A 25,458-nucleotide genomic window follows, 5' to 3' on the forward strand; every position below is an offset into this window, starting at 1 on the left:
TGCCGTGGTTACTGTGGGCGGTGATTCAAGCGTCCTGTCAAAAGGCGGCATTTTCGAAAGGTCGGTGTTTTTCATTCTCTTCACGACGTATTTTTTTGTATGTTGTAAAAAAATTTTAAAAAAAGGGGAGAAAAAAAGAAAAGATAAATAATAATAAAGAACGAAAAAGTAGGAGGTTGTGTGTTAATGTCAGCAGTGGCGAGTGTTAGCTAATGCTACAAGTTCGCGGTCGTATTTAGATGTGTTTACAGCACATTTCAGCTTAGCTAACCTTCGTGTACACGTTGAATGATGAAATAAATTAATGTCTTCGCTACAGGTGACAGCCAAGCTTCCGTCATGTTGTTCTACACCCAACTGTTTACTTCTAAGCGAGGTCCTTTAGCCAAGATATGGCTCGCAGCCCACTGGGAGAGGAAACTCACCAAGGCCCATGTGTTTGAATGCAACCTGGAGACAAGCATCAGAGACATCATATCTCCAAAGGTAAACATGCTCTAACCTGTTTATATACTATCATTACCTACTGCTTATATGAAATAAACGATAAAAGATCAACTATAATGTGCTATGATGATAATTAATAGTCATGATAGACTAAATTATGTTAACTACTCCAAATGGGATTTTTATTCTTTACTTGTTTTCCTAAAATTACAATATGGTGAAGCTTGTTTAAGTTTTTCAAGTGGATAAAATAGTATGGAATATTTGTCCTGAATCTACAGTTCTATTGTTCACAAACCTAAGAATTTAACCTATAAGACAGGTGTCAAACTCATTTTAGTTTAAGGGCCAAATTCAGAGCAGTTTGAGGCTGGAAAACGAACAATTTTTACATTAATGTGCTCTAGTTTGGCTTCAATGTATAAACATATTTGTGTATGTAAGCAATAAGTGACAGATATCAGTCCAGACAAGATCCTCCCTTTAAAATCCCTTAATTTTGTGAGCAGTTTTTATTTAATTTGGAATCATTTGACGAAAATTGTAGGATTTTTTTGGAACATGGGAAAATCCTGGGAAATCTTTCAACAATTTCAGATTGAAAATGATTGCCATCCTGTGATCTAAGCATTGGAAAACTGAGCCCTGTGAATATTGTCATTGAATTTGTGTGCTACACAATGATTCATGTTTTCTCTGACAATTTTACTTTCCTCTGTGGCCCGAATAGGATGCTCTAAAGCACATGTGTCAAACTCAAGGCCCAGGGGCCAAATCAGGCCCTTTGGAGTATTCAATTCGGCCCACAGGAGAAAGTAAAAATGACAGAGAAAATGTGAATCACTGTGTAAAATAAACTGTACAATATTTGTAGGGGCTCACAGTTTTTCCGGAGCTTTTATTGCATGATAGTCATCATTTTTAAAGTTTAACAGTTGGAGACAAAAACTTAACAGAAACATAATATCTTCCTTAAATAAATAGAATCTACAAAATGTAAAGTGAAGACCCTGTTGGGACTGATATCTGTCACTTTTTGCTAGGGTATTGTCGGTTTCTTACATATTTTGTATTTTATGTGTACGTACAAGTGCAAACTCGGGCCCAATAATGTTGAAATTACTAATTTTCCTGCATAAAATCAGTGGCCCACTTGAGATGGAACTGCTCCGTATTTGGCCCCTGAACTACATTGAGTTTGAGTTTGTAAAAATGTTTATGGTGCTAATCAATATTCAGTAGAATGATTTAATAATAAATTGTTTTAACTCTTTCACATTATGATACTGACTTGATGTCTGAATGTATTTGTCTGATTTTTGTAGATGAAAATTGGCCTGCGGACGTCTGGTCACCTGCTCCTCGGTGTGGTCAGAATCTACTCCAGAAAAGCAAAGTACCTCCTGGCCGACTGCAATGACGCCTTGGTTAAGATTAAAATTGTGTTCAGGCCAGGTAAAGCACACAATTATTGTTTTTAATTTCATCACAATCAGTCAGGTTTTAGATGGCTATCAAACGTAGACACCACTGGGTTATATTAAGACAGGCACAGGTTATTCAAATATAGGTCAGGTGTTATCATGACATCAGAGGGCATTATTATAAGAAAAACAACCAATAGGAATAGAGTTGGGTATGGTTTCCTTTTGGTTTCGGTCATTGAGATTGTTCAATGAATTATGACGAGATCTGCTTTAATTAAGTTAATTAAAAGTTAATGAGACAGACCTATGGCCTCTTCCACATTCTGGTATGAAGTAGAGGATGATGAATTCGAAATGAACTCATTGTCATGCAAAGAGAGCAATTCCTCGAGATGTTCCTTTATTAGCTAATAGCAACCTCATGCTGACGTCTCTACAATGTCATCAAACTATTGTTAAATGACTCCTGTCAAGGGAGTAAAATGTTCAGGCTTATTAACTGCATATTCAAGCATACATTAATATTGATATTTATATTTTAGAGCATGGCATTTATCCTCACAATAACTTTAATAAATAATTGTTATTATATATATATTATTATTATTTATTTATTTATATATTTTTAGTTATTAGATGCTGTTTAAGTATTTCTTTAAACAATGAAGCTATATATGCATTTATTTGTGCAAACAATTAGGAAGCAAATGATTATCAAGCACCCCAACACTAACATGGTTAAAAGAAAATCCTTATAAACCAAAAGCAAGTGCTGTAATTTCTGTTTAAAGTAGTTTTTAGTTTCATGAGTACAGACTAGTACTTCAAAAACATGATAAACATAGAATGGCCACCAGATGGCGATGTCGGTTATTGATTTGAACTAATTGAGTTTGAAAAGAAAACTTTTCTTTGAATAATGTGAGGTACATTGTAAATGACAGATTGTAAGTTTGTATATCTTCTGATTGTCATCATCATAACAACAAAAGATTAACATTTTTGAGCCATTTTGAGATTTTATGACTGATTCATGTACTTATTTTCAGTCTTTATTCTGTTTTTAAAGAAAAATATATTTTTGAATTTATGTTTTTCATTACATAAAAATACACAAGTGTTTTATACACTAATAAATCACTTCAGTGTCTATTATGAGGGATGAGTATTGGCAAGGATGTTGCAATACGATACGTATCACGATACTTGGGCCACGATGCGATATAATCGTGTATTCTACCCAGTCAATATCAAATTAAACGTAGAGATGAAGTGGCTGTATATGTTCATCAGAAGATATTGATCATTCAGAGGACAAACTGAGTCAAAACTATTTGCTTCAAAACATCTTATTTATTATTATTATTATTATATCTACGGCGCCAACTACTGGAGTGGAGGTGCGAACGTAGTATAATTTTCTAGGTTTTTATGTAGGAACAGGATATGGTCAACACGCCCAGTATTTAGGCTGCTCCACTGAGAAGTTACATTGTCTCCAGCAGTAGAAAACACACATTCATGAAAATGTGAAAAATGCAATGAAAAAAATAGTTGATTATGGAGTTGTTTTTTTTTAATCAATTTAAAAAGAAATAAAATCGATTTAAAATCGGCACCCAAAAAAATCGCGATATATTGTTAAATTGATTTTTTTCACACAAGCTGGCCCTCGACACAAAAACATTAATTGTATGCTTGTAGGTGATTGGCACAAAACTACTTATTATGTTATTGTCTAGTTTTAGTTTAAATGTGGATTCTCTTCTGTTACATAATTAGAAAAAATAATAATTGATGTCCTCTCACTACTCCAGATCAGACAGATTTACCCGTTGAGGGGCTTGAGGCCACAGTAGGAGCGATCACTTTGGTGGAAGATTTCACTTCATTTGATGCTCAGTTACCAGAGCCCAGGTACTGTCATAAAGCCATTAACAGCCTTCTCTTTGAATTCCCACTGATAACTTTATTGTTTCATGTGTACAAACTGAAAAACATTAACCATTGGGTGCTGTGATCAATGTAGATGATGTTAGTTTGTTTAGACGTTTACGATGGACAACTCTTTTCAGTTCTTAATCAAACCCTGTGACTAAAATGATCATGTTTGTGTCTGTGTCTCAAGTGACATCGATGTGATCACGGATCACTTTTCACTGAACCAGAGTCGAACGGACGAAATCACTATGAAAGAAGATTTTGGGAACAACTTTTTGGCCTTTTCAGACTTTGGTAGGGCCCAGATGTATTTAATGTTGTGGAAAATGGAAAATTAAATGAGACGGAGATGAGCAACTTTTATCACAGCACTGCCACAAAAATATGATTGTCTGATCTGAGGCTCATATGATTAACATTCATGCCACCATTTAGAATAAAGACCAATCTGAGCATTAACACAGTCAAGAAAAAAAGGGTTTTTGATGTCATTTAGTATATTTTTCTCTCTTTTTGTGTATTTGGGAGTCATTTTATATATTTCACCCAAGATAACTTGTGTTTTAACTCCTCTTGTGTGCAGGCGATGAGTCCCAACGGTACAAAAACACACTGTTAGATATGAGCTTCCAGAGCTTGGCTAAGTGTGATGACAATTTCGGGGATGAGGGCAGAGCACTTGACTTATTTGGTAAGTTTTTAATAATCGTTCAGCTCTGCAGGCCCCTCCTTTTTTTTACAGAGTTACACATGTTGCCTATCTTTGCATTGGATTTCTCTTGTGACGATGCTTTCTTTATACAATGGCAGGTTTATAGTGGTTTCTGAATTAGCCGATGACCAAATAGCAATTTATAGGATATTACTGGGAAAGCTCAAACACTATTGGGGTTCTTTACTATGGGCATACTTTGTCAATGGTTGAGTGAAACATGCATATAATCTGTATATGTGGACTAGTGGTCAACAGCAGAACTGAGGCATAGAAATATGTCAAAGTAGAGCTATAATGCCAGGAATTAGATTTGAAATGTGTTCAAAGATACTTTTAACCGTTTGTGTTATTGTTCAAAATGTTTACATATGTTAGATTTGTTTGAAATTATCCCTCAATCAAAAGAAGTGTACCTTCTCACATTGTTCATAACGCCAGCTTGCGGTGTCGCCAACATGAAATCTGATTGATTAACGCCACATTGACGTTTCCGTTCACTTAGAATAGAAAAGTCAATATATGATACATCACCCAGGCCTAATTGGCACAATTCTTCTTGCTTTGCAGACATTATGATTTAAAGTTTGTTTATTCCCTGGAGGCTTTTTCTTGATGAATTGGTTGTATGAAGTCTAGACTATTCATTGTATTATTTTAGCGTTGGGTATTTCAGTTGTTGTTTGGAGTTACATTTTCTCCAACATATTGTGTGTTTTAAAGTGAGCATTGGTATTTTGGCCTTTTTCAGGAGACTTTTTTACAAACTCTGCTGACCATCTTGACCTCACTGGCTTTACGCCTGAGGAGCCTCAGAATACAGGATCAGAAGGTGACACTTCATCGTGTATTCACTTTTTTTTTTTTTACAATAATGATTTGTTGTTGCGCTAAAACACCCTCAGCTTTTACCTGTCCCAAGTGTGACACTTTTTTATGCTTCTCTGCAGTTGACAGAGTAGATCCTATGATGTCAGATCCTTCAACTAACAATGAAACAACTCTGCTTGCTAATGTAGAGGAAGCCTTTGCTCTGGAACCTGTGGCAAACACACGTAGGAACAACACAACTCTTTTTTATAACACATTTAACACCCAACCCTAGTTCTAATATGAGTTTCTGGCTTTTTTCTTTAGCAAACCTCAATAGAAGAAGGGCCAAAAGGAGGCGTAAGCTGGTCGTGGACCAGATGAAAGAACTGAGTGACAAATCCATCAAAGAGCAGCTCAGTGACTTCTCAGACCTGCTCTCTCCTTTGGATCTGGCTCCTCCAACTCTGCAGCTAATGCAGTGGAAGGAGAACGGAGGTGCAGACAAACTCTTTGCTGGGCTTTGTTTGGATGTAATCGCACCAGAGATAAACGAGGTAAAAGTTTACTCCTATCATATCAAAACCAACTTCATTGTCATTTACACTGGAGGAACAGTGGAAATACATGAATAAATGGATTAGTTAAAATGTATGCACTGTGAGATATTGTACAGATGTGAGTAGGGGTATAATAATGTTTAATTCTCTTTAGTGTTCAATGGTTATTGGAGAGCACAGCCAATGATCTTCTGTGCTTTGATGATTACTATTTATTGGCTCATCTTCTCTGATAAACATGACCACTGTTGTTTTATATCCCAAGAAAGATTAACCTTTATATTATATATTTATATATATATAAACTGATTTGTTCTTACATTCCCACATTCAGTTATGAGCCAATGAAACCAAAGTATTATTTTGGATTTCAAGACTGTGAGGACCATTGCATATATTTAACTAATCATTATTGATTTGAACAGTCTATGTTCATAGCTCAAAGTTGATCAAATTACAGGGAGCTGAGATATATGCAAAGTTGTTTATTGAAGGCCCAAACATGTTAGAGCCTGAAACTCAGACAAACTTTCTCCCAAATTTAAGGGGCTGGCATGTCCACCAGATAAGATGGATAGCATATCTTTTTGTATATTCCAGGAGAATAGGTGGAGCTGTATTACTAAAAATAAGGATGTGCAAAAATTGACACATACCCCCCTCATAAATTGGCCATATCTCATAAAGTCTTTATCTTATCTAACAAAAAATGTATAATGTGCCTGTTGAATAATTACAGATAAATTGGTAAGAATTTTTGATATTTTTGAGATCAAAGTGGATGGGATGTCCTGAAAATTTGCTGAAATGACATGGAATTACTCTAATATAACTTCTGACCGGATTCTTAAAAACACTTCATGATTACTGGAGTGAGAGCCACTGGTTAATCCATGTAGAGATGTGTGGTGCATGAACCAATCAGCCAGAATAATAAAATGTGTCCCTATATTTCTTGCATCTGATAGTTTGTTGTAGAGGTGTGTAGCATGTGTATGAAAGATGAGAGTTGTAGTTTCAAAAGGCCTGGAGCAACTCCTCAACGCTTACAGTATTTGCCCAGGCGGGGCTACACGTAAAGTGAGTGGGAATAGCTATTCGTGTTTTAATGTTCGCTGAGATCCGGGGACGTGGAAATTCATATCTGCTAACCAAGCTTTCTTGCCATTTACTGGTAGTTTCTGCCATTCTTTATGGTTTGGTTTTATTGGAAGTCTCAGTTTTGTCATTGGATTAAAGTTGTATTTTGTCATATAAATACATTTTACAGCTCTTCACCAATAGTATTTTCCTGGTGAAATATGTCAATGTGACTGAAAAAGTGGAGGAGATGCGTCAGAGTAGGCAAGAAGGTGAGAAAAATAAACCTTGTGATGTAGTCATAAAGATCATTTCTAAACCCTGAAATCTTAAACTGTGCCTTGTGTTGCCTCGGCTTAACTTTTCCATCTCAGGACAGAGCGATATAAGTGTCCTCACTACAGTGGACAGCAGTGTCGCATCAGTTAATCCTGAAGAATCTCACCATAGTGAGCCCACGATCCTCAGTCACATCACTGAAGGACGGATAGAGGCAACAACACAGCATGGAGGGGTAAGCAAGTCAAATCACTAAAAACAACAACCCCCTCCCTTGCAGTGTTAATTTTGACCAAAAAATAATAATTTAGTCTTAGTCTTTTGACTAAAATTATTTTAAATTTTAGTAAACATTTAGTCATCTGATTTGTTTTCATTTTAGTCGACTAAAATACCACGCAATTTTAGTCGACTAAACCAATAACAGATCTACTAGACAATTTTTTACCGCTGGTAAAGGAAACAAACTAAACCTACTGTAATTTATGTGTATATATGTAATATATAAAACGCAACTGTAACTTTATTTTAACACAACTGTGTCTTTATTTCAATACAAAAGCAGTACTGAATAACACAGACAGTCAAGTTTCTCCCATAATAATGCAAACAAAAATGTACAATAGGTATTAATTTGCAACTCAATTTATACAAAACAAATTGTGCAAATGTCAAAGATCATAAACTTTTAAATGTCCTATATCTGAAACATATCTGGTCTCTGCTCACTTCCTCGCCCCAGAGTTGGTCTAGTGGCCAAACAGGAAAAAACGAGCAAAGCAGTATCAAAACAAATATGGCGGCCGACGTGGACAAGACTTTCACAGCTGCGCTCTGCTCTGTTTTAATAGACCTAGATACATTGTTGAAACCACAACAAGAAGAGGCTTTAAAAGCGAAAGTCTGCAACGTACTACACGCTGTTTTCGTCTGCTGGCTCCGTTTATGAAAAAAGAACTACGCTTGTCGCGCTATTGTCGTCAGGTCTGCTCATTGTTCGATTGGTTACTCTGTGCATCTCTCCCGTCTTCTGATTGGATTTTTGTCACAATCTAATTTTTGTCTTGTCCTTTATTTGTTGACGATAATATCAATCAATTTAGTCATAGTTTTAGTCTCAACCAATGACTTCTTTTTTACTTTTTGTTTTGTTTTCGTCCACAGAAATATATTTGTGATGAAAATATTTAGTCAACAAAATGAACACTGCTCCCTCGTATATGTTTGTGTATTTAACGTGAGCTCCTTGTTCCACAGGGTGAAAACATGTTAGAGTTCTCTTATCCAGAACTTCCCTCTGAGCAGTCCCTGGTTGTCCAGCCATCTCATATACAACAGGAGTCTCAGTCAACATCACTGAACACTCAGGTGTCTGCACACGCACACAGCACAAGCCTCACATTTCCCCCTGAAGTCCTTCTTCCATTTAACAGTGAACTAATAATAGACTAATCGTCTTTTGTTAAAAAAAGTCTCTCACAGTCACATGTGCTTTAATGTGTCAGTGCCTGACAGATGGCAGGTGATCGTTTCACACCATGTGTTCACTGAAATGTGCTTCTTTTACCCCCTGCAGTCTCTGCTGGGCAGCCAGGACTTTGAGGAGAGGAGGATAAACAAACGAGCCCAGATGCTTCTAGACATCCTGAAAGTAAGAGACTGAAATTAACTGTTAGGTTTTTGTTTTTTTGTTGTTGCACCATTTTTGTAATTTCCTTTCGTTGGCGTGAAGACAGGTCTGCAGGTTTGCTTCATTTACATTAAGGCTGGTTAATTGTTCTTTGGAGGAGCTGCCATGGTGTAGCTACAGTTTAGAGACAGTCACTCTGTCTAAGAGTCGACAGAAGGCTGAGATGGAGGTGCTGAGGTTTACTTTTAGGCGTGGCCGGAATAGATAAACTATGGCTATGTTCAGACAGCAGGGCTTAATGCACCATTTGGAATTTTTGAGAAATCTCGTTCTTATCACACATTGAGGGGCGGATTCATTAAAGGTTTAGGGGTATTAAAACGTGTGCAAACGTCACTCCACGCGCTAATAAGGGGTACAAACCCCAGGGAATCAGGACTGCGTGTGTTCAGCACATCACAATACACCCACAATCCATTTAGCGCATTTCCCTCTGATGAATATTAAAGTAGGCGGATCTCATTATGGGGCGCAAAAATGTATGTCAAAAATAAAAAAGTAATGTAGAATAATGAGTAAGATACAATTAAAAGGTAGATATAAGTTGTAGTGACATGGACTATTGTTTTTAATTATTTATATGTCATATAAAGATGTATGAAAGCAGCATTAATGTCACCCAGTTTCTCCTCAGGGATCAATAGTTTGCTAAATCTGAGCAGGTTTATTGATTAACTTTTTATCATCTTAATATAAATGATTCTAATGACATCATTGCAGACCGTAATGATTAAACTAAAACCAATTTATACAAGAATGCATCCGTTATTTCACCACTAGGGGCCAGAATATTTTACAGTATTAGAAACTATAGTTATTATTAAGCTACGATGTTTCAGACTCTACAGTCCCTGGTATCGATGGTCTCACCCACAACAATAACAACACGCAACTTTATCCACAGATCTTCTGTAGCACTTATGAGATGTTGTTTAAACCAGCAATTCTCAACTGGTGGGTCGGGACCCAAAAGTGGGTCCCGACCCACCAGTTGATTTAAAGCTGACTCATGTTTTCACGGAGCGATGCAGCGCTTGACAAGAAACAAGCAAAATTTCACAGACACATTAAAGTTAAGCGGGAACTGAGTGTCTCCGTATTCAGTAATCAGTGATGATTTGCAGTTTAGACGGTGTTTGAAGCGGCCAGGACGAGGGGGGGCCAGTGCACCTAATAAGCGGTCCCCGGGAACATTTCCCCATAAAAAAATGTTCCTTGCCTCACGGTGACGGCGTTTCTTCTTGTTTCTGTTCATTTCCGCGTTAAACAGATTTCGTTTTCATTGGTCGATTCCGTTAACGTTGATTTTACGTAGTTTAATTTCATTTACACAATGATAAAATGGTTCATGTTTTCTGTGTTATTTTTACTGTTTTCTGCGGGCCGCATTGGATGCTCCAAAGGGCCGGATTTGGTCCCCGCACCTTGAGGTTGACACGTGTACTAAACAGTATATACTCATTGAGTTTGTAGTGTATAGTATGATAGTGCACCATTTCGAACAGAGCCTAAGAATACATTAGAAGAATCATGATGATGGCCAGACTGAGAGGGTTTGGAAATGAATGTTTATGTCACTGCACTCACAACCTCCTTCCTGTGTGTACTTGTGTGTAGTTGCATACCGAGAGCAGCGACGACAACTCCACCTTCAGCCTAGACGCTCTGTGTCGAGGAGGAAGTCGCTCCCAGGCTGCCACCACCTTCGCTTGCCTCCTCGTCTTAAAAAAACAACAAGCTGTTTATGTGCACCAGAGCGCCCCCTACCTAGACATCCTGGTTTCACCTGGTCCCACCTTTTACGATTAGACGTGTACATGTTTTCTAATGAATCTTTGTGTCAGAATGTTTATGATGTCTGACAGCATTTGTGAAGATTTGTTTTCCAGGATATGTTGCATTTATTTATACGTGTTCCATTGTGTGTTCTGTATCTCCTACTGTTGAAAAGTTTAATGAAATTTCCGGAAAAAAAAAAAAAAATGTGTGTAAAGAAATTAGTTACAGGCCATCTTTAACGTTTGCATTTTAATGGAGATGGCAGACCATGGTCTTTATTTTCCTGTTTGCTAAATGATCTGACATTAGAATGTATTGCTGGCACAAAACCTTTTTGTTCACTGTTATACACACTTTTAAAAGCAGATGTTTGTGCTTGATTTTGGGGGGTTAAATACTACTCTATTCAAAGAGTGAAGAAAGGCTTACGTTAGGTTCATATGCATGTGTTTTATTCAAAAGTTTTAAAAGAAATGATTTTCCCCCACATCTTAAATTTACAAAGCAGCTGCCTTTATTTCACTACAGCACAACAAGCTGTACATCTAATGCTACATTTTAAAAGCATTACTTACTTAACGCACATGCATTGTTTATGTACTTTATACGCCTGACGTGGAACATGTTTCCTACAGTGGCAGAAGATATCTAATTTTACTGAAATCAAACAGCTTCGATTTATTTTAAAATAGTTAATGTATTGTGTTTTATGTCATGGATTGCAATAAAATAATATATATGTTCATTTACCGGAGGTAGAACGAATCATTTTATTCACTGAGCATTAGTGTAAAAAAGAAAAATGCATAGTATGGAATTTAGTACATCCCAATTTGGCCTGCAGGATAAAGTAAAAATGATAGACAATGCATGTATCATTGTGCCAATAATCAACTAATTCAGTCATAAGTCAGTCCCTCCAAATACACAAATTCAATAAAATTCCACAATATTTGCAGGACTCACGGTTTCCCGGTCCTTATATCACTCAATGCTGCAGTTATTGTTAATCACAAACTGTTAAAAGAACTCTGCCAATCTAAAATTCTACAATTTTCCTCACAAAATCAAGGACATTTAAGTGAAGATCCTGCAGGGATTGATATCTGTCACTTAATGATTGAATACTGTCTGTGCCTTACAAATGTTTCATATCATTTATACCTGTAAGTGCAAACTAGGGCACAGTAATGTTAAAATTGCTTGTTTTTGAGTACTCTGACTAAATAGTTTGACACCCTGGTCTACAGCAACGACAAAATCGATTTAAAGGATTTTTACTTCACTTATTTAAAAGGTGCTTTACTAATACATCAAGACTACATGAGGAGATCAAGACATAAACATGGTTTGAAATATATATTTAAAAAATATTGCATGGATACGTGAACGGAAAACTCTAGATTCAAGAAGTTTATTGTCATGTGCAAAGCAGGGCTGAGTAATGCAAATCCTACTCAGTGAACGACACCTGACAACTGTTAAAACAATAAAGATTATGCAAATATTTCATGTGCAATAAATGTACAACTTGTGTTTGATTCTGTATGAAACACAGCGATAAAAAATAAAATAATGAAGAAAAATATGCACACAGCTACATCTCACTTTTCATCGTTCATGTTAAACTAGATTCAGTTCATAAATCAAATCCCTCAACAACAGCCTTTGGATCAAAGCTGAAACAATACAGAACCAAATTGAATTATCAAAATGTATTGTATATTTATTATTATTAATATTGATAATAATAAATACATTATTTAAAACAAAACTATACAGATTACAGTTCAATTGTGGTTCTAATCATATTCAATGATTTTTTTTCTTTTTTTTAAAATATACTGTTATCCCTCCCACAACGTGTATCAAGTGTGCAAAATATGAAAGATGATTGGGGGGAAAAAAAATTTTTTTGTTTGATTTGTACTAAAGACACTTTGATAAGATTTACCGCAGATTGTTACTGCACTTTTTATTTGAAAAAAAGAAATGTGAAAAATCATAACATATTTTTTTGTTCATTTGATTCCTTTTAAAAACATGTATAAGAATTCATATTGTTAAATGCACTTTTTATTAGAAAGAAGAAATATGGGAAGAAAAAAAAAAAGTTTGTTATTTGATTCCTATTCAAGATACATTGATAATAATGGCTGTATATTCTTATTGTCTGAGAGAGCACAGGTCACCAAGACAAATTCCTCGTGTGTATTCATACACTCTTGGTCAATAAAGTTGATTCTGATTTTTGCTACAAAGTTTAATTTTTAACATTTTCGGTTCGCAGTGTGGCTTGGGATTTTTTTTTTTTTTTTTTCATTAAAAGATGTACCTTGGCTGAAAAAAAGTGTATTTTATAAAAAGAAGAAGAAGAAAAAAAAAACACTATCTATCGTGAGTGCTACCGGTACGTGAACGCACCATACGCTGCCACTTTAAGAAGAACCGACGCATCAGACGCAGCCGTGTCTCCATCTGTGGACTGACTGCACGGACCCGGGATGATGGACTCTCATCAGCACCAGCAGCATCCCGTCATCGCCCTGCTGCTACCGGGGGCCACTGAGCCAGGCATCAGCCCAGGCAGCATGCGGCGGTAGGGCTCCTCACACAGGTACTAAACACTGTTCTGGATCACATCCACTTCTGTACAGGTCACAATGCAGAGAACTATTAGATACACTGTGTCCTGGACCCAGAACCTGGAGGATGTTTACAGACTTTATTCTGGGGAACTACTGGAAGCTGACTGACGGTGGCATTCACTGACAGTCCGAGGACGAGACATTCTGTCCGGCGTGGAATTGAACCAGCAGCCGGTCCTCGTGCTGTTTGACGCCCCCACACCAAACACTCACTCACTCGTTCACTCACTCACACTTACGTAAGAGGATTGCGTATTTCTCAGCACTTGTTGCGCACAGAGAGGAGGGGCTAAATATAGGACGGAATCAGGTCGGAGTCATGGACGTCCCTGACGCACCATTAATAGACAATAGCAGGTTGATTTAGAGGATGAATCTGCATGTTTCATCTATTCAAACCTCAATCCTACTAAAGTTCAGCACACAATGAAGTATTTAGCACAGTTTTTTACAACATTAAGTGTTGATTTTGACAGCAAATTTTGATTCACAGTCGTTCAGTCGTAGCGTTTTGTACGGAAGAGGATTAGGGCCAATTTTGATGGAGAAAATAATTTTGGGCAAGTCAAGAATAAAGTCGAAATGTCAAGATTAAAAGTGAAATTTCGAGAATAAAGTTGAAATATAATGTTGAGATTAAAGTCAGAATTTTGAAAATAAACTCAAAATACAATATTGTGATAAATGTTGAAGGTTTGCTAACAAAAAGTCAAACATGCTACGGAAGCTGACCAGGGCCAATTCAATATATGACAACAAACAGCAGATTGTGGCCGTCTACAAAATGCTGTGTATCAATAAATGTGTTAAACTATACTTCAAATACTGTATGGTTTTAATATCAAAGAGATTATTTCTGTTTTAGTCTGTGGCTATTGAGGAGCTGTACGGAAACAGATTAGGGCCAATTTTGATGGAGACTGTTGTCTTATATGGAGAATTGGCCCTAGTCCGGTGTCATGTACTGAGTTAATATCGTACTGAGAGTGTATATGCGCATGCAAGCACATGCGCACTACCAAAAAAATGAATTTTTGCTCAAAAAAACTTTTCATTTTTGTTTATTTTTGTTTTCAAAGTGAACGAACACGTGTTTTATTTGTTTATTGGATTATGTGAGGGTTAGGATTAGGGTTATAATCTCAGTACGGAGGCAAACTCAGACCGTGACACCGGTTCCGTAGATTTGATTTTATTAGCAAACCTTTGACTTTCATCACAATATTTTATTTTGACTTTATTCTCTAAATTTGGACTTTAATTTAATCTTTTCAACTTTAATCTCAACATTATATTTCAACTTTGTCCTCAAAATTTAAACTTTAATCTCGACATTTCGACTTTATTCTTGATTTGCCCAAAAAATTTTCTCCATCATAATTGATCTTAATCTGCATCTTTTGTCATCAGGACTAATTCAGTTAAAGTCTAGTTTTAGTCGACTAAATCGGCTACAAATTTGGACGACTGAAACATGAAGCATAAAAATGTATGCATTTTTTTTTTTTTTAAATATACTCTTCCCATTTATTCAACCTAAAATGTGATGGTAATAATGTTTGTAAACACAGACAGACAGATTTGATGGGATCAATGCGTAAAACCACATGATCTGTCCTACAACCACAAACATAATCAGCTTACATCCTACGGGATCACTTCCCGCCTTGGCTCTCATTCTCCCTGACGTGCATCTATGAATGTACAATGAAACAACCACTGAAGAAAAAATGTGTCTTCAGAGAGAGACAAGGTAAAATTCCACAGTGACATTAAAGAAAACGCCATAAATTGAGCATTGTGTTAGTTCAGGCAGACACGGTAGTCAAGCTAGCCAGCTCCACCAGCTGACAATAGCAATTTCCTAATCAGTTAATCATCCAGCTGATCATGTTCCACGTTTCTCATTGGTTAGAGTGAGTCACGGCGGCGTATTTAAACCATCGCAAACACACCTACTTCCGCACGCTTCGTCCGCAAATGCTTCGCAACCCACCCCCACCCCAGCTCCTCCTCTTCTGTCTAATTAAACAGATGCAACGGCTCAACTAATCCGGGACACTCTGATGTTCTATCTCTCTATTCTGTTCTGTTCTCCTCCTCCTGTCCACTAACCCCAACCAGTCAAAGCAGATGGCTGCTACCTCTGAACCTGGTTCTGCTGGAGAATTCTACCTGTTAAAAGGGAGTTTTTGCTTCCAACTGTCGCTAAATGCTTGTTCATGTGGATTAGTTGTTTTGGTTTTTTTTCTTATAAAAAATTATATATCTTGATAGCGCGTCAAGATGACTGTCATAATTGAGCTATATAAAGTTGAATTGAATTGATACTAACATCTGTGCTTCTGTTTCAGGGGGTCCTGCTGACCGCTCTCTCTGCTTATACCTCTCCATGTAGCTCATGGAAAAGTGAATTGGAGCTCCTTTCGCTTCGGGCTTTCCACACAGCTGCTGGAAAGGGCAGAGAGGTCCCAGAACAGAGCCGTACCGCCAAATCTAAAATGCATGCTAAATAAAGCTATTTGACTAAAGTGATCCTGACTGAACTAAAACCAAATTTAGTATTTATTGCATTTAAACCAGATAATTGCACAATAGGCAAGAAAGAAAAAAAACTAAAATACATTTTAATAATTATATAATTTTTTTGTTCTCTTTTCCTTTTCAAAATGAGCCCAACATCTCATATTGTATCGTCCCACACTACTACTGTCACTGGTACAGTGAGGCTGCATCGTGACATGCCAGACTGTATCTGTTGTATGAATCCTGAGTCTCCTGACAGCAGCTGAGGTGGCGCTTGGTCATGTTTGTGAGCAGCTCTGCAGACACAGATTACACAGTAACAGAGAGTCTGCAGCTCACTGTATGTCCTTTGTTTCTGCACATAGAGGAGGATTGATTCTCTACTGCAGGTCCAGACTCTGGTCCAGGATCAGACATCTGTCTCAGACCACAGGCTGCTCCACTGTGTAGATGTATTAGTTCTCCTCTGACGGAGTTCTGATTTATTTGTGCTTTATTTCAAACAACATTGTGTGTTTGTTCTTTTTCCTTCACAGCAGTGAGGACTCAGTGTTCCTCTGAGAAGTTGGACTGAACATCAATGAGTCGAAAGCCTTCCTCAGGTCAACGCAGGTACGTTTCCTCCTGTTCCTTTCAGTCAAACATCTAACATGTATTGTCATCTTTTAACATCAATGATTTGCACATTTCCCACAAGGTGCTCCGGGGGAACAGGAAGTGGCATCGGAAAACATTCCCACAGTGAGTCATCTAGCACCTACACCTACCACCACCAGGGTCGCATCAGGGCCCCAGAGGGCAGCCCCACAGCTCAGACGTACCCCACCACGCCCAGGTAACTATGGAAATAAGTATGAAACAATTTAACTCAGTAAAAAAGTAACACTATAACTAAGTAAGTAACAATATAGCTAAGTCACTCAGTCACAACGTATGTAAGTAACGTTATAAAGTAACAACGTCACAAATTAAGCAGCAGTGTTACTAAGTATTAGCGTTATTAAGTAACAATGTCAAAAAGTAAGCAATAATGTAACTAAGTCACTCAGTATTAATGTAACTAAGTAACAACATTATTAAGTAACAATGTAACTAAGTAACATTATTAAGTAACAATGTAACTAAGTAACATTATTAAGTAACAATGTAACTAAGTAACAACATTATTAATTAACAATGTAACTAAGTAACAACATTATTAAGTAACAATGTAACTAAGTAACATTATTAAGTAACAATGTAACTAAGTAACATTATTAAGTAACAATGTAACTAAGTAACAACATTATTAATTAACAATGTAACTAAGTAACAACATTATTAAGTAACAGTGTAGCTATGTAAATTATTAACAATGTAAATAAGCAATTAAGTATAAATTAAATAAGTAAGTTAGTAACTAAAGAGCCAACTAGCTAAGTAAATAACTAAGTAACAAGGTAAATAAATAGGTAAGTAACTATTTAAGTGACTAAGTAACTAACTAAGTAGGTAACTGAGTGCTAAAGTAACTAACACACACACAGACCCATCCATCCATCCATCCATCCATCCATCTCACAGTCTGTGTTGTGATTCTTCATGTGCTTTTTGACCAGGCGTCAGGTAAAGCACACAACCTGCAGTGATAACCATGGGGTCCGCCCCCCCACCCCAGAGCAGTACCTCACACCCCTGCAGCAGAAGGAGGTGTGTATACGACACCTACGAGCCAGACTGAGGGAGAATGTGGAGCGATTACATCACAGGTGAGACAGACTGGCTTTAATTCACAGAGTAATAATACTAAAAACAAACCACTCATCACTGCATGTTTAGATTCAGCTGTTGGCGAGAGTTGAAGTTTGTACTTTGCTTGTTTTGCACATTTTGGCACAGAATCAGTCAAAGTGCTTATAACTAATCCTATAACCAGCCGAAATAAAGCCATTACATACAACTGTAGATGTTTAGTGCACTACCTACTGAATATAACCAGCCAAGGTGATGCCCAGTAATGGTAAATATAAGTAGTAATATCAAAAACTGAAAGGCATGCTGGGAGGACAGTTCCTGCTGCATAGGATGCTCATGCTAATGCTACAAGTATAGAAGAAAATAAATCCTAGTGAAATGTAGGCCTGGCCAATATATTGAGACTTCTGTTTTGGAGATATGGAAAAATACATTATCGTCTGCAAATATATATTTTTATTTTACAGCTCATTTTGTATTAAACTACTTAATTTAAGAGTCACTGCTTTCGCTACTTCTCAGAACAGCATGAAAAGCACAGTTAGATGGTTTTCTGAGTGTGTCCTAATCCAGACCTTCCCCTAAACAAGCCACACTACAGAACTCACTCACACATGCTGTCTCGTAGTAGAGAAAGCCAAAAGTGGCACATATTGTGTTAATAAATAACCCTGCATTTTGCATCAGCAAATTTAACCCAGAATTATCTCTCTGGTAAGACTTTGAGTTAAAAATAAAGATTTATATTGTATATCACCATTTTGAGAAAAAAATATCAAGATATGAATTTTGGTCCATATTGCCCAGGCCTAGTGAAAAGTTTTTGGCAGATTTCTGACTTTTTTTTTAGAATAATGCAAATAATCTGTGGCCCTAATCCACATTCATACACAAAGGAAATATTAAAATAAATGTATAGACATGAAGTATCAAAGTCAAGCTGAGTTTGTTTATTAAACTAACAAATGAAAAAATACTTTGTATTTAGATGTACTGGTAACCCAAAGGCTGCTCTAGGGTCTTCTTGTTAAATTCATCAAATATAAAATGCTGGTACTCTATCCCAGTGCAGAACTCATACTGGACAGTTTGATGATGACTTTTCTATCAGGTTGTTTTTTGTATTTCAGGGACTATGAAATCGATGAGTTGAGGACCCAGCTGTACAGGATGCAGGAGGACTGGATTGAAGAGGAGTGTCACCGTGTGGAAGCACAGCTGGCTCTCAAAGAGGCCAGAAAAGAGATCCGGCAGCTCCAGGAGGTGGTGGAGTCAGTGAAGTCCAACCTGGAAGTCCCAGACCCTCACCACCAAAACCCATTCTCAGGGCCACAGGGACCTCCACCATGTGGTCGGTCTCGCTCCTGTGGTTGCTCTCCAGCCAGCACATTGAGCCGTGGCACCACCCACGCCCGCCTGAGCCATGAGGCGCTGCAGTTGGAGCAGGGCGGGGTTCCTCACACATTGGGACAGTCCCACCTGTTACTGGAGGCCGCCTCGCTCTCAGAGCAGCTGCACGGACACCTCCGAGGCCCCCACCCCTCTGTGCCGCGCTCCTCCACCCATGAGAGGCTGTGCAGGGGTGGGGCAGTGCTGCCACTTTCTCACTCCTGTCACACGCTAAGCAGCGGCTGCAGGTGCAGTGGACACGCTCTCCTCCCCCATCATCACCTGTTCCTGCACCTACCTCAGGAGGAACCCCCGATAAACACTCCCACCATCACCCCCACCCCCACCCCTGCAGCAGAGTCCATCCCCATCCCTCCTCCCTCAGCAGTTAAAAAAACGGAGGTTTGCTCCCGGGCCAGCAGCCCCACAATGAGCTGGCTGTGTGAGGAGGGGGCCACAGACCAGCTCAGTGTCATATCTGTAGGTCCAGCGCTCCAAACATCATCATCCTTTGTTCCTCTGAAGCTTTCTCCCAGATCAGAGCCCCTCCCAACTGACAGACATGTCCCGATAGCAGCGGCAGAACCCCAAACCTGCCAGCCACAGCCTGCAGCTCCACTTCCTGTGAGACAGGAAGCGCCTCCTGTCGTAGGTCAGGACAGGCCTGAAGATGCAGAGGAAACAAATGAGAGCCCGTCTCAGTGTCGCCACTGGAGCCGATACTTCCTGGTAGATCTTCTGGCGTTGGCGGTGCCGGTGGTTCCCACGGTAGCGTGGCTGTGTAGAGGAACATCTCATGACGTCGTGCCAGTGTATCACATTGGATCATTGCTGAGAGGCTGCTGCGCTGTGGCTCTGCACTCACTGAGACGTCAGGGGGGAATGCGAGGACGACCCACCAGCACCAATGGGACAATTTGACCAAGTCAACCCTTTTTGTTTTATTGCTCTTTGGTAACAACTAGTCCCTCTTTTACATAAACCTCATGGCTCCATGGTCCTGCTTCCCTGTAGACAACAAAGCAGTAGTAGTACAATGATGTCCGTGCCAGATCCTTTCAACCCATGCGTAGACTACGTCATTTCCTTCACTCGCAATCTTTATAACAGAGCTCCCGGGACGTGATTTTTTATGGCAGGTTACTGTATCAATATACCGACATTCTATCCATACGCAGTGCCCCTATTTATCCAGTTTAGATCACATGATTAAGATTAAACCTAACCCTAAATCTAACCCAAAAAAGTCTTGCGATATTGGGTTATAACCTAACCCTAACCTTAAACCAACCCTAACGTACTTGTACTTCGGTAACCGTACCAATAGCACCGGGGGTTGTCCGAATGGCAGCAGTACAAATAGACACTTTCTATTTTAATTTAAACCAACCATACAATGTTTGTTACACATTTTAATAGTACACATATAAATATGTGACTGTTTTTGTGGTGTTTTTAATTATTGATTTAAAAAAAAAAAAAAAAAAAGACGAAAAGGAAAAACCACCGTAAGACGATATATACAAAAACGGATCAAAACACAACGCACAACATTGACAATCAAAACCAAACAGAAAATAAAATAAAAACCAAAATGTATTGGAATTCACTCAAAATATAAATTTCCAATAATTTGAGAAATATTGGCAACAGGTTTAGAATGCACAAACTACTTCTTTTTAAATAGCAGGGTTTCCACCTTTTAAATAGTACACAAACTGAATAGGCCGACAGGATGTAGACGCGTTTCGCACATGCGTTGAAAGGATCCGAAAGGATCAGGTTCGTGAAAAGATCGGGCACTGACAAATGAAACTTTCTTTATCTGAATGTATCTATCGCCTGCAATTTCTGTGGTTTTCCCCTTTGCAACGTGCATGTGACCCACAGATTGCAGCCTCGTTTGCATTTGGAAGCCCCGCAGTTTTCTTGGATGATGTCCTTTTCGTGCGACAGGGTTAAATAAAAGATTAACTAAATCTTGTCTCGTTCCTCTTATCATTTCATCACCTTCTATCTTTTTTATTTTCATGTCATAATCAGTTTTCAGATTTGATAAAGTGCTTCTGAAAGGGGAACAAAGTAAGAACAACTACATACATTATTTAGTATTTCTAAGAATTGAAGCTGCAGAGGAGTTAGCATTTGTTCTAATCTCCAGCAGGGTTAGCTTCAATTATAACTATAATTGTAATAGAAAAGAAATGATTGCTGTTGTAATCGTAATTGAATTGAACAAATTGGATAATATTTGCCTATGGGGGGCCTTGGGGTTGGGGGCGGTGGCGGTGGCGGAGTGCGCTGGCTCCTCGGCTTCTATGTGCTTTCTCGGGTGTGTATGTGGAGGGCGGTGGCTGGCTCTCGGCTTGGTGTCTTGGGGGCGTCTGGGGGGCTGCTCGGCCGGGGGGGTTGCCTGGGCTCGCTGGCCCCCGCTTTTTCTGCTATTCTGGCTGCGTCCTCGAGTACAGTGGCAGTCTCTTGCACATACATCTTTCTACGATGCACAAGCATGCCTTGGACTGTGGGATAAAACTTGTAGTGGGCTTAACTTTAGACACGTTGATCCCAAATACCTGTTTCAGGTATTACCACTCACTCCTTCCCTCTGCCCACAGCCACCACCATTATAGTTAAGCCTCACGCCTACAACTTCACATCTCACTTTACAGTAATCAACTCTTCCCCACCCTTTCATTTCTCTTCCTTGAATCGCTCCTCCCTGCTCTCTTCCCCCTCCACCTCCCCCCACCCCCCACCTAAGTGTAACACTGCCCTCTCTTTTTATATTCTCCCTTTAATAAAGTGCTTCTTACCCTTCCTGGTGATGGTCACAATTATGCAATAAAATAATGCAATTTATTTAATTGCAATAACAAACAAATAAAATGCATTGCTGTCTAAAAAAGATTTCACTTCTTGTAGTGTTTGACAGCATGTGCAGACAAGTTAAAAAAAAAAAAATTCTTGCAATACCTGGGGAAAGCTGAGCACACAATGGGTGAACCAAGAGCGCATGAATGTCACTGACTCTTTTGGCCAAAGCCAGAGCCAGCAACAAAACAGCCTTAAGGGAGGCAAACTTTAGGTCCGTCTCACCCATCAGTTCAAACGGGGGTCCCTTTAGACGCTCCCACGGTGGAACCACCGATCTGGACACGGGGAGGAGCCTGCGCGCACCCCTCATAAACCTGTTTATCAGCGGATGCTGACTCGCTGGTTTGTCCGCAAATCCCACGTGACAGGCGGCGATCGCCGCCAAATACACCTTCACAGTAGAAAAGGCCTTGCGTCTGTCAATCAGACCCTGCAGGAATGACAGAATCACGCTCACCGGGCACTGAAAAGGAATGTGGGCTACCTGGAGACACCAGTCCTCAAACACCTTCCACTTAGAGTCATATAGAGATCTAGTGGAGGGGGCCCGAGCGCTCTGCATGGTAGAGATCACATCCTGTGATAACCCTACGGTCGACAGATTGTGCCACTCAGGGGCCAGGCCCACAGCACCAGACTCTCTGAGCATGGAGCGGAAAACCGTGCCTCCCGCTTGCAACAGCAGATCCCTGCGCAGCGGGAGCTGCCAGGGGGAGCACAGAGCAGCTGGTAAATCTCCGCCAACCAGTGCATAGCCGGCCAGTGGGGAGCCACTAGGATCATAAATGGCTGCATACCCTCACCCTGTGTAGGGTGAGAGGAATCAGAGCCAATGGGGGAACGTGTAGAGAAGTACGCACGGCCAAGCATGCGCTAGTGCGTCTACGCAGAGGGAGCAACCGTGCTGCACAGGAAGAAAAACATTGCACACTGTGTGTTTTCTTCCCCCGCATACAGGTCCACCACAGCTGTCGCACCACGTCCGGGTGTGCGACATCCATTCCGCGTAAATCAGAGCACCCCAGGAAAGCAGATCCGCGCCTATGTTCATGATCCCAGGGATGTGCGTTGCTCTCATTGAGAGGAGACGACCCACACTCCATAGGATCATTCTGCATGTCAGAACTCTCTGTGCGCCATGACGCACAGGATTGAGCCCGAGTGAGGCCACCCACAACTGGAATTCCCCCATGTGTATGAGCCCTGGCCTCCGTCTCCAACTGGGCCAGGAGCAGCCAATCGTCCAGATACGTAGCCAAGTGAATGCCCGGCCTCCTTAGCAGGTCAATCGTTGCGTCTGTACAGCGCACAAAAACCCTCGGGCTCAGAGAGAGGTTGAACGGGAGTATGAAATATTCGTAGCATATCCCCTGGAAAGCACTTCCGTCACTGTGGACATCTCCTCCACTATCGCTGGGTCCTGGGACAAAGCGAAATCCTCAAAGTTTAGCCTGGTAGGCGGTGAGGAAGGAGAGGACATTCATGGCTCTGACCGAGAGAGCAGCGGCCGCATAGGTCTGACTGGAGACGGTCCAGTTTTGACGCAACATGGGTCTCCGTGGAGACACAGCAGGCTGGCGTGGGAGCAGGCTGGAGTGGGAGCAGGTGTGCCATGACGAGCAGTTCCACCTGCGGCATCTTGAGCAATACGCAGGCCTCCATGTTCTCGCACTCGAGGACGGAGGAGCCTGGAACTGGAGCCCTCCCGGTGAACAGGCGGGTCTGCCAAGAACGAGCCACTTCCTCGAGCAGCTCGGGGAAGAAGGGGAGAGTTTGTCTCGGAGCGCCTCTGGAGAGAGGAAGCTTCTTTCCCTTGTAGCGGGACCTGGTGGTTTCCACGGCAGCACGTTTGCACACTTCAATCGTATCCAGGCTTAGAGGATGAGCGTTGGGTGTGGAGCCCTCCATGTCCTCCCGAGAGGCAGTGAAGGAGGCAGACAGTCCATCTCGGACCGGAGTGACAAAGACTTTGTCCCCTTCATCGACCCCGGAGAAGAAGCCGCACCAGTCTCCTGTGGAGGCACTGGACGCTGAACAGTGCTGACAGGAGGCCAGGGATTCGATCACCATTCGGGCGTGCTCGACACCCAGGCATCTGGAGCAGGCCTAGTGTCTGTTGGACATTTTTCCACCCCATGGACAAAGGCGAGTCATGGTGCATCGCGCTCCCTCGGTGAGAGGAGCCTCATCTTCAATCTCTGCGTGACATAGGCGGGAGAGCAGGTAGTTTAGCTTGTGCTATCACGTGGCGGCTAGCACATGTGCTAGCAGGGATGCAGGCCAACGTGCACCAGAGTTGACTTTTGAACAGCAGCTGGGCCACTGGAGCTCCATGCCTCGTATTACGTGGTATAGGAGCTGGGCCGAACACCGCAGTGTGGGCCCAGGAGGGAGATCAACGTGTGCAGGAGCCTAGAGGGTGTCAAGGGCAGTGGTCTGGGACGGCAGCTATGGTGAGCTGGGGTCCGCGAGCTCTGGTATTGCGGCACAAAGCTAGCAGCTGGGCTATCACCGTAGTGAGAGGCCGCTGAAGGTCAACGTGCAAGCTGGAGCGGCAGCGTTGGAGGGAGCAGACAGCCAAGAGCTTCACGCCTTGCGGCAGCGAAGGACAGCACTCACCACGCGGAACAAGGTAAGAGCTGTTTAACCTTGCCTTCCGACCTAGTGTGGTCTAAAAAGCTAAGCGTCAGCTCTGCCAGCGTTCGTCAGCAGGAAAAAAGAAAATCCCACCTGCGAACAGTTTAACTGGTCAGAGATAAAAAAAAATAAATAAACAAATTTAAAAAAAAAAGAGGTTTAAGAATGACACGCACCTGTTTGACCCCTCCTTATATAGGAAGTGGGAGGTTCTCTCATCAAACTGATGCGCTTCACCGGCCAATCAGGATTGGCGAAGTGAAATAGGTATTCTGAGAAATATAGCAGAGGCGACAACCCATAGTGAGACATCTCACGAAATATTATGAAATAGAACTGACAAGTTCTCAAAAGAGATGTTAAAAGAAAGCTAACACCCCAGAGGAAGGTTCAGTTTTATGGGCTCAATTATTTCAAGCTCAGTAATTGTGATTAATTATAATGATCTTTAACAATTGAGAATGCACTCGTAATGGACTTTGAGGGGAAAAATAATTAGAATTTTATTTGTAATTGGAGAAAATGCCAGTCACCGTAATAGTAATTGAGTTGTAATTGAACAAGGACCAATGAAGATGTAATTGTAATTGAAAAATGTAACTGAACCAAGTTAATGTATCCTTCAATGATCCTGTAGATGACTTGGTGTGATAATTAGATATGAACAGCTAATCAACTCTTGCATTGGCTTTATTACACATCTTTTGTTGAATAGATTTGCTTTGATCAACTCTACGTAGCAATTGGGCATCACCATGGTAACACTAAATCATAAGTCGCTGCAATAGACACAAATCACAGATTTTGAGAATGAGGATGCATTTTGAAAGCTTTGAAAAATAGACATTTTAATGGTTCATATTTCTCAAGGTCATTTGGATTCATAAGAGAGTTTAAGTAAAAAAGAAGAAATCCTGAGACAAAG

The 25,458-nt window shown here is 40.2% G+C and overlaps 2 protein-coding genes across 3 annotated transcripts; both read left to right on the forward strand.

Moving 5' to 3' along the window:
- On the forward strand, nucleotides 1–11,158 carry rad21l1 (RAD21 cohesin complex component like 1). Its single transcript, XM_028453585.1, has 14 exons — nucleotides 1–60; nucleotides 320–486; nucleotides 1,773–1,902; nucleotides 3,692–3,791; nucleotides 4,003–4,109; nucleotides 4,399–4,506; nucleotides 5,279–5,359; nucleotides 5,478–5,582; nucleotides 5,665–5,894; nucleotides 7,168–7,249; nucleotides 7,352–7,491; nucleotides 8,514–8,624; nucleotides 8,833–8,907; nucleotides 10,564–11,158. The coding sequence occupies exons 2-14, from the start codon at nucleotides 340–342 to the stop codon at nucleotides 10,753–10,755; spliced, it is 1,608 nt and encodes a 535-aa protein (XP_028309386.1). The 5' UTR covers nucleotides 1–60; nucleotides 320–339; the 3' UTR covers nucleotides 10,756–11,158.
- Nucleotides 11,159–13,142: 1,984 nt separating this feature from the next.
- On the forward strand, nucleotides 13,143–20,510 carry snpha (syntaphilin a). Of its 2 annotated transcripts, none has more exons than XM_028454150.1 (5): nucleotides 13,143–13,342; nucleotides 16,436–16,511; nucleotides 16,597–16,734; nucleotides 17,498–17,647; nucleotides 18,764–20,510. In XM_028454150.1, exons 2-5 carry the CDS (start codon nucleotides 16,480–16,482, stop codon nucleotides 19,941–19,943), a joined length of 1,500 nt encoding a protein of 499 aa, XP_028309951.1. In that variant the 5' UTR covers nucleotides 13,143–13,342; nucleotides 16,436–16,479; the 3' UTR covers nucleotides 19,944–20,510. The 2 variants fall into 2 exon arrangements, with proteins under 2 accessions (XP_028309951.1, XP_028309952.1); XM_028454151.1 differs by having other exon boundaries at nucleotides 13,143–13,324.
- The last annotated feature ends 4,948 nt before the right edge of the window (nucleotides 20,511–25,458 follow it).

This window comes from Gouania willdenowi, chromosome 7, assembly GCF_900634775.1.
Source record: "Gouania willdenowi chromosome 7, fGouWil2.1, whole genome shotgun sequence".
Taxonomy (NCBI): Eukaryota; Metazoa; Chordata; class Actinopteri; order Blenniiformes; family Gobiesocidae; genus Gouania; species Gouania willdenowi.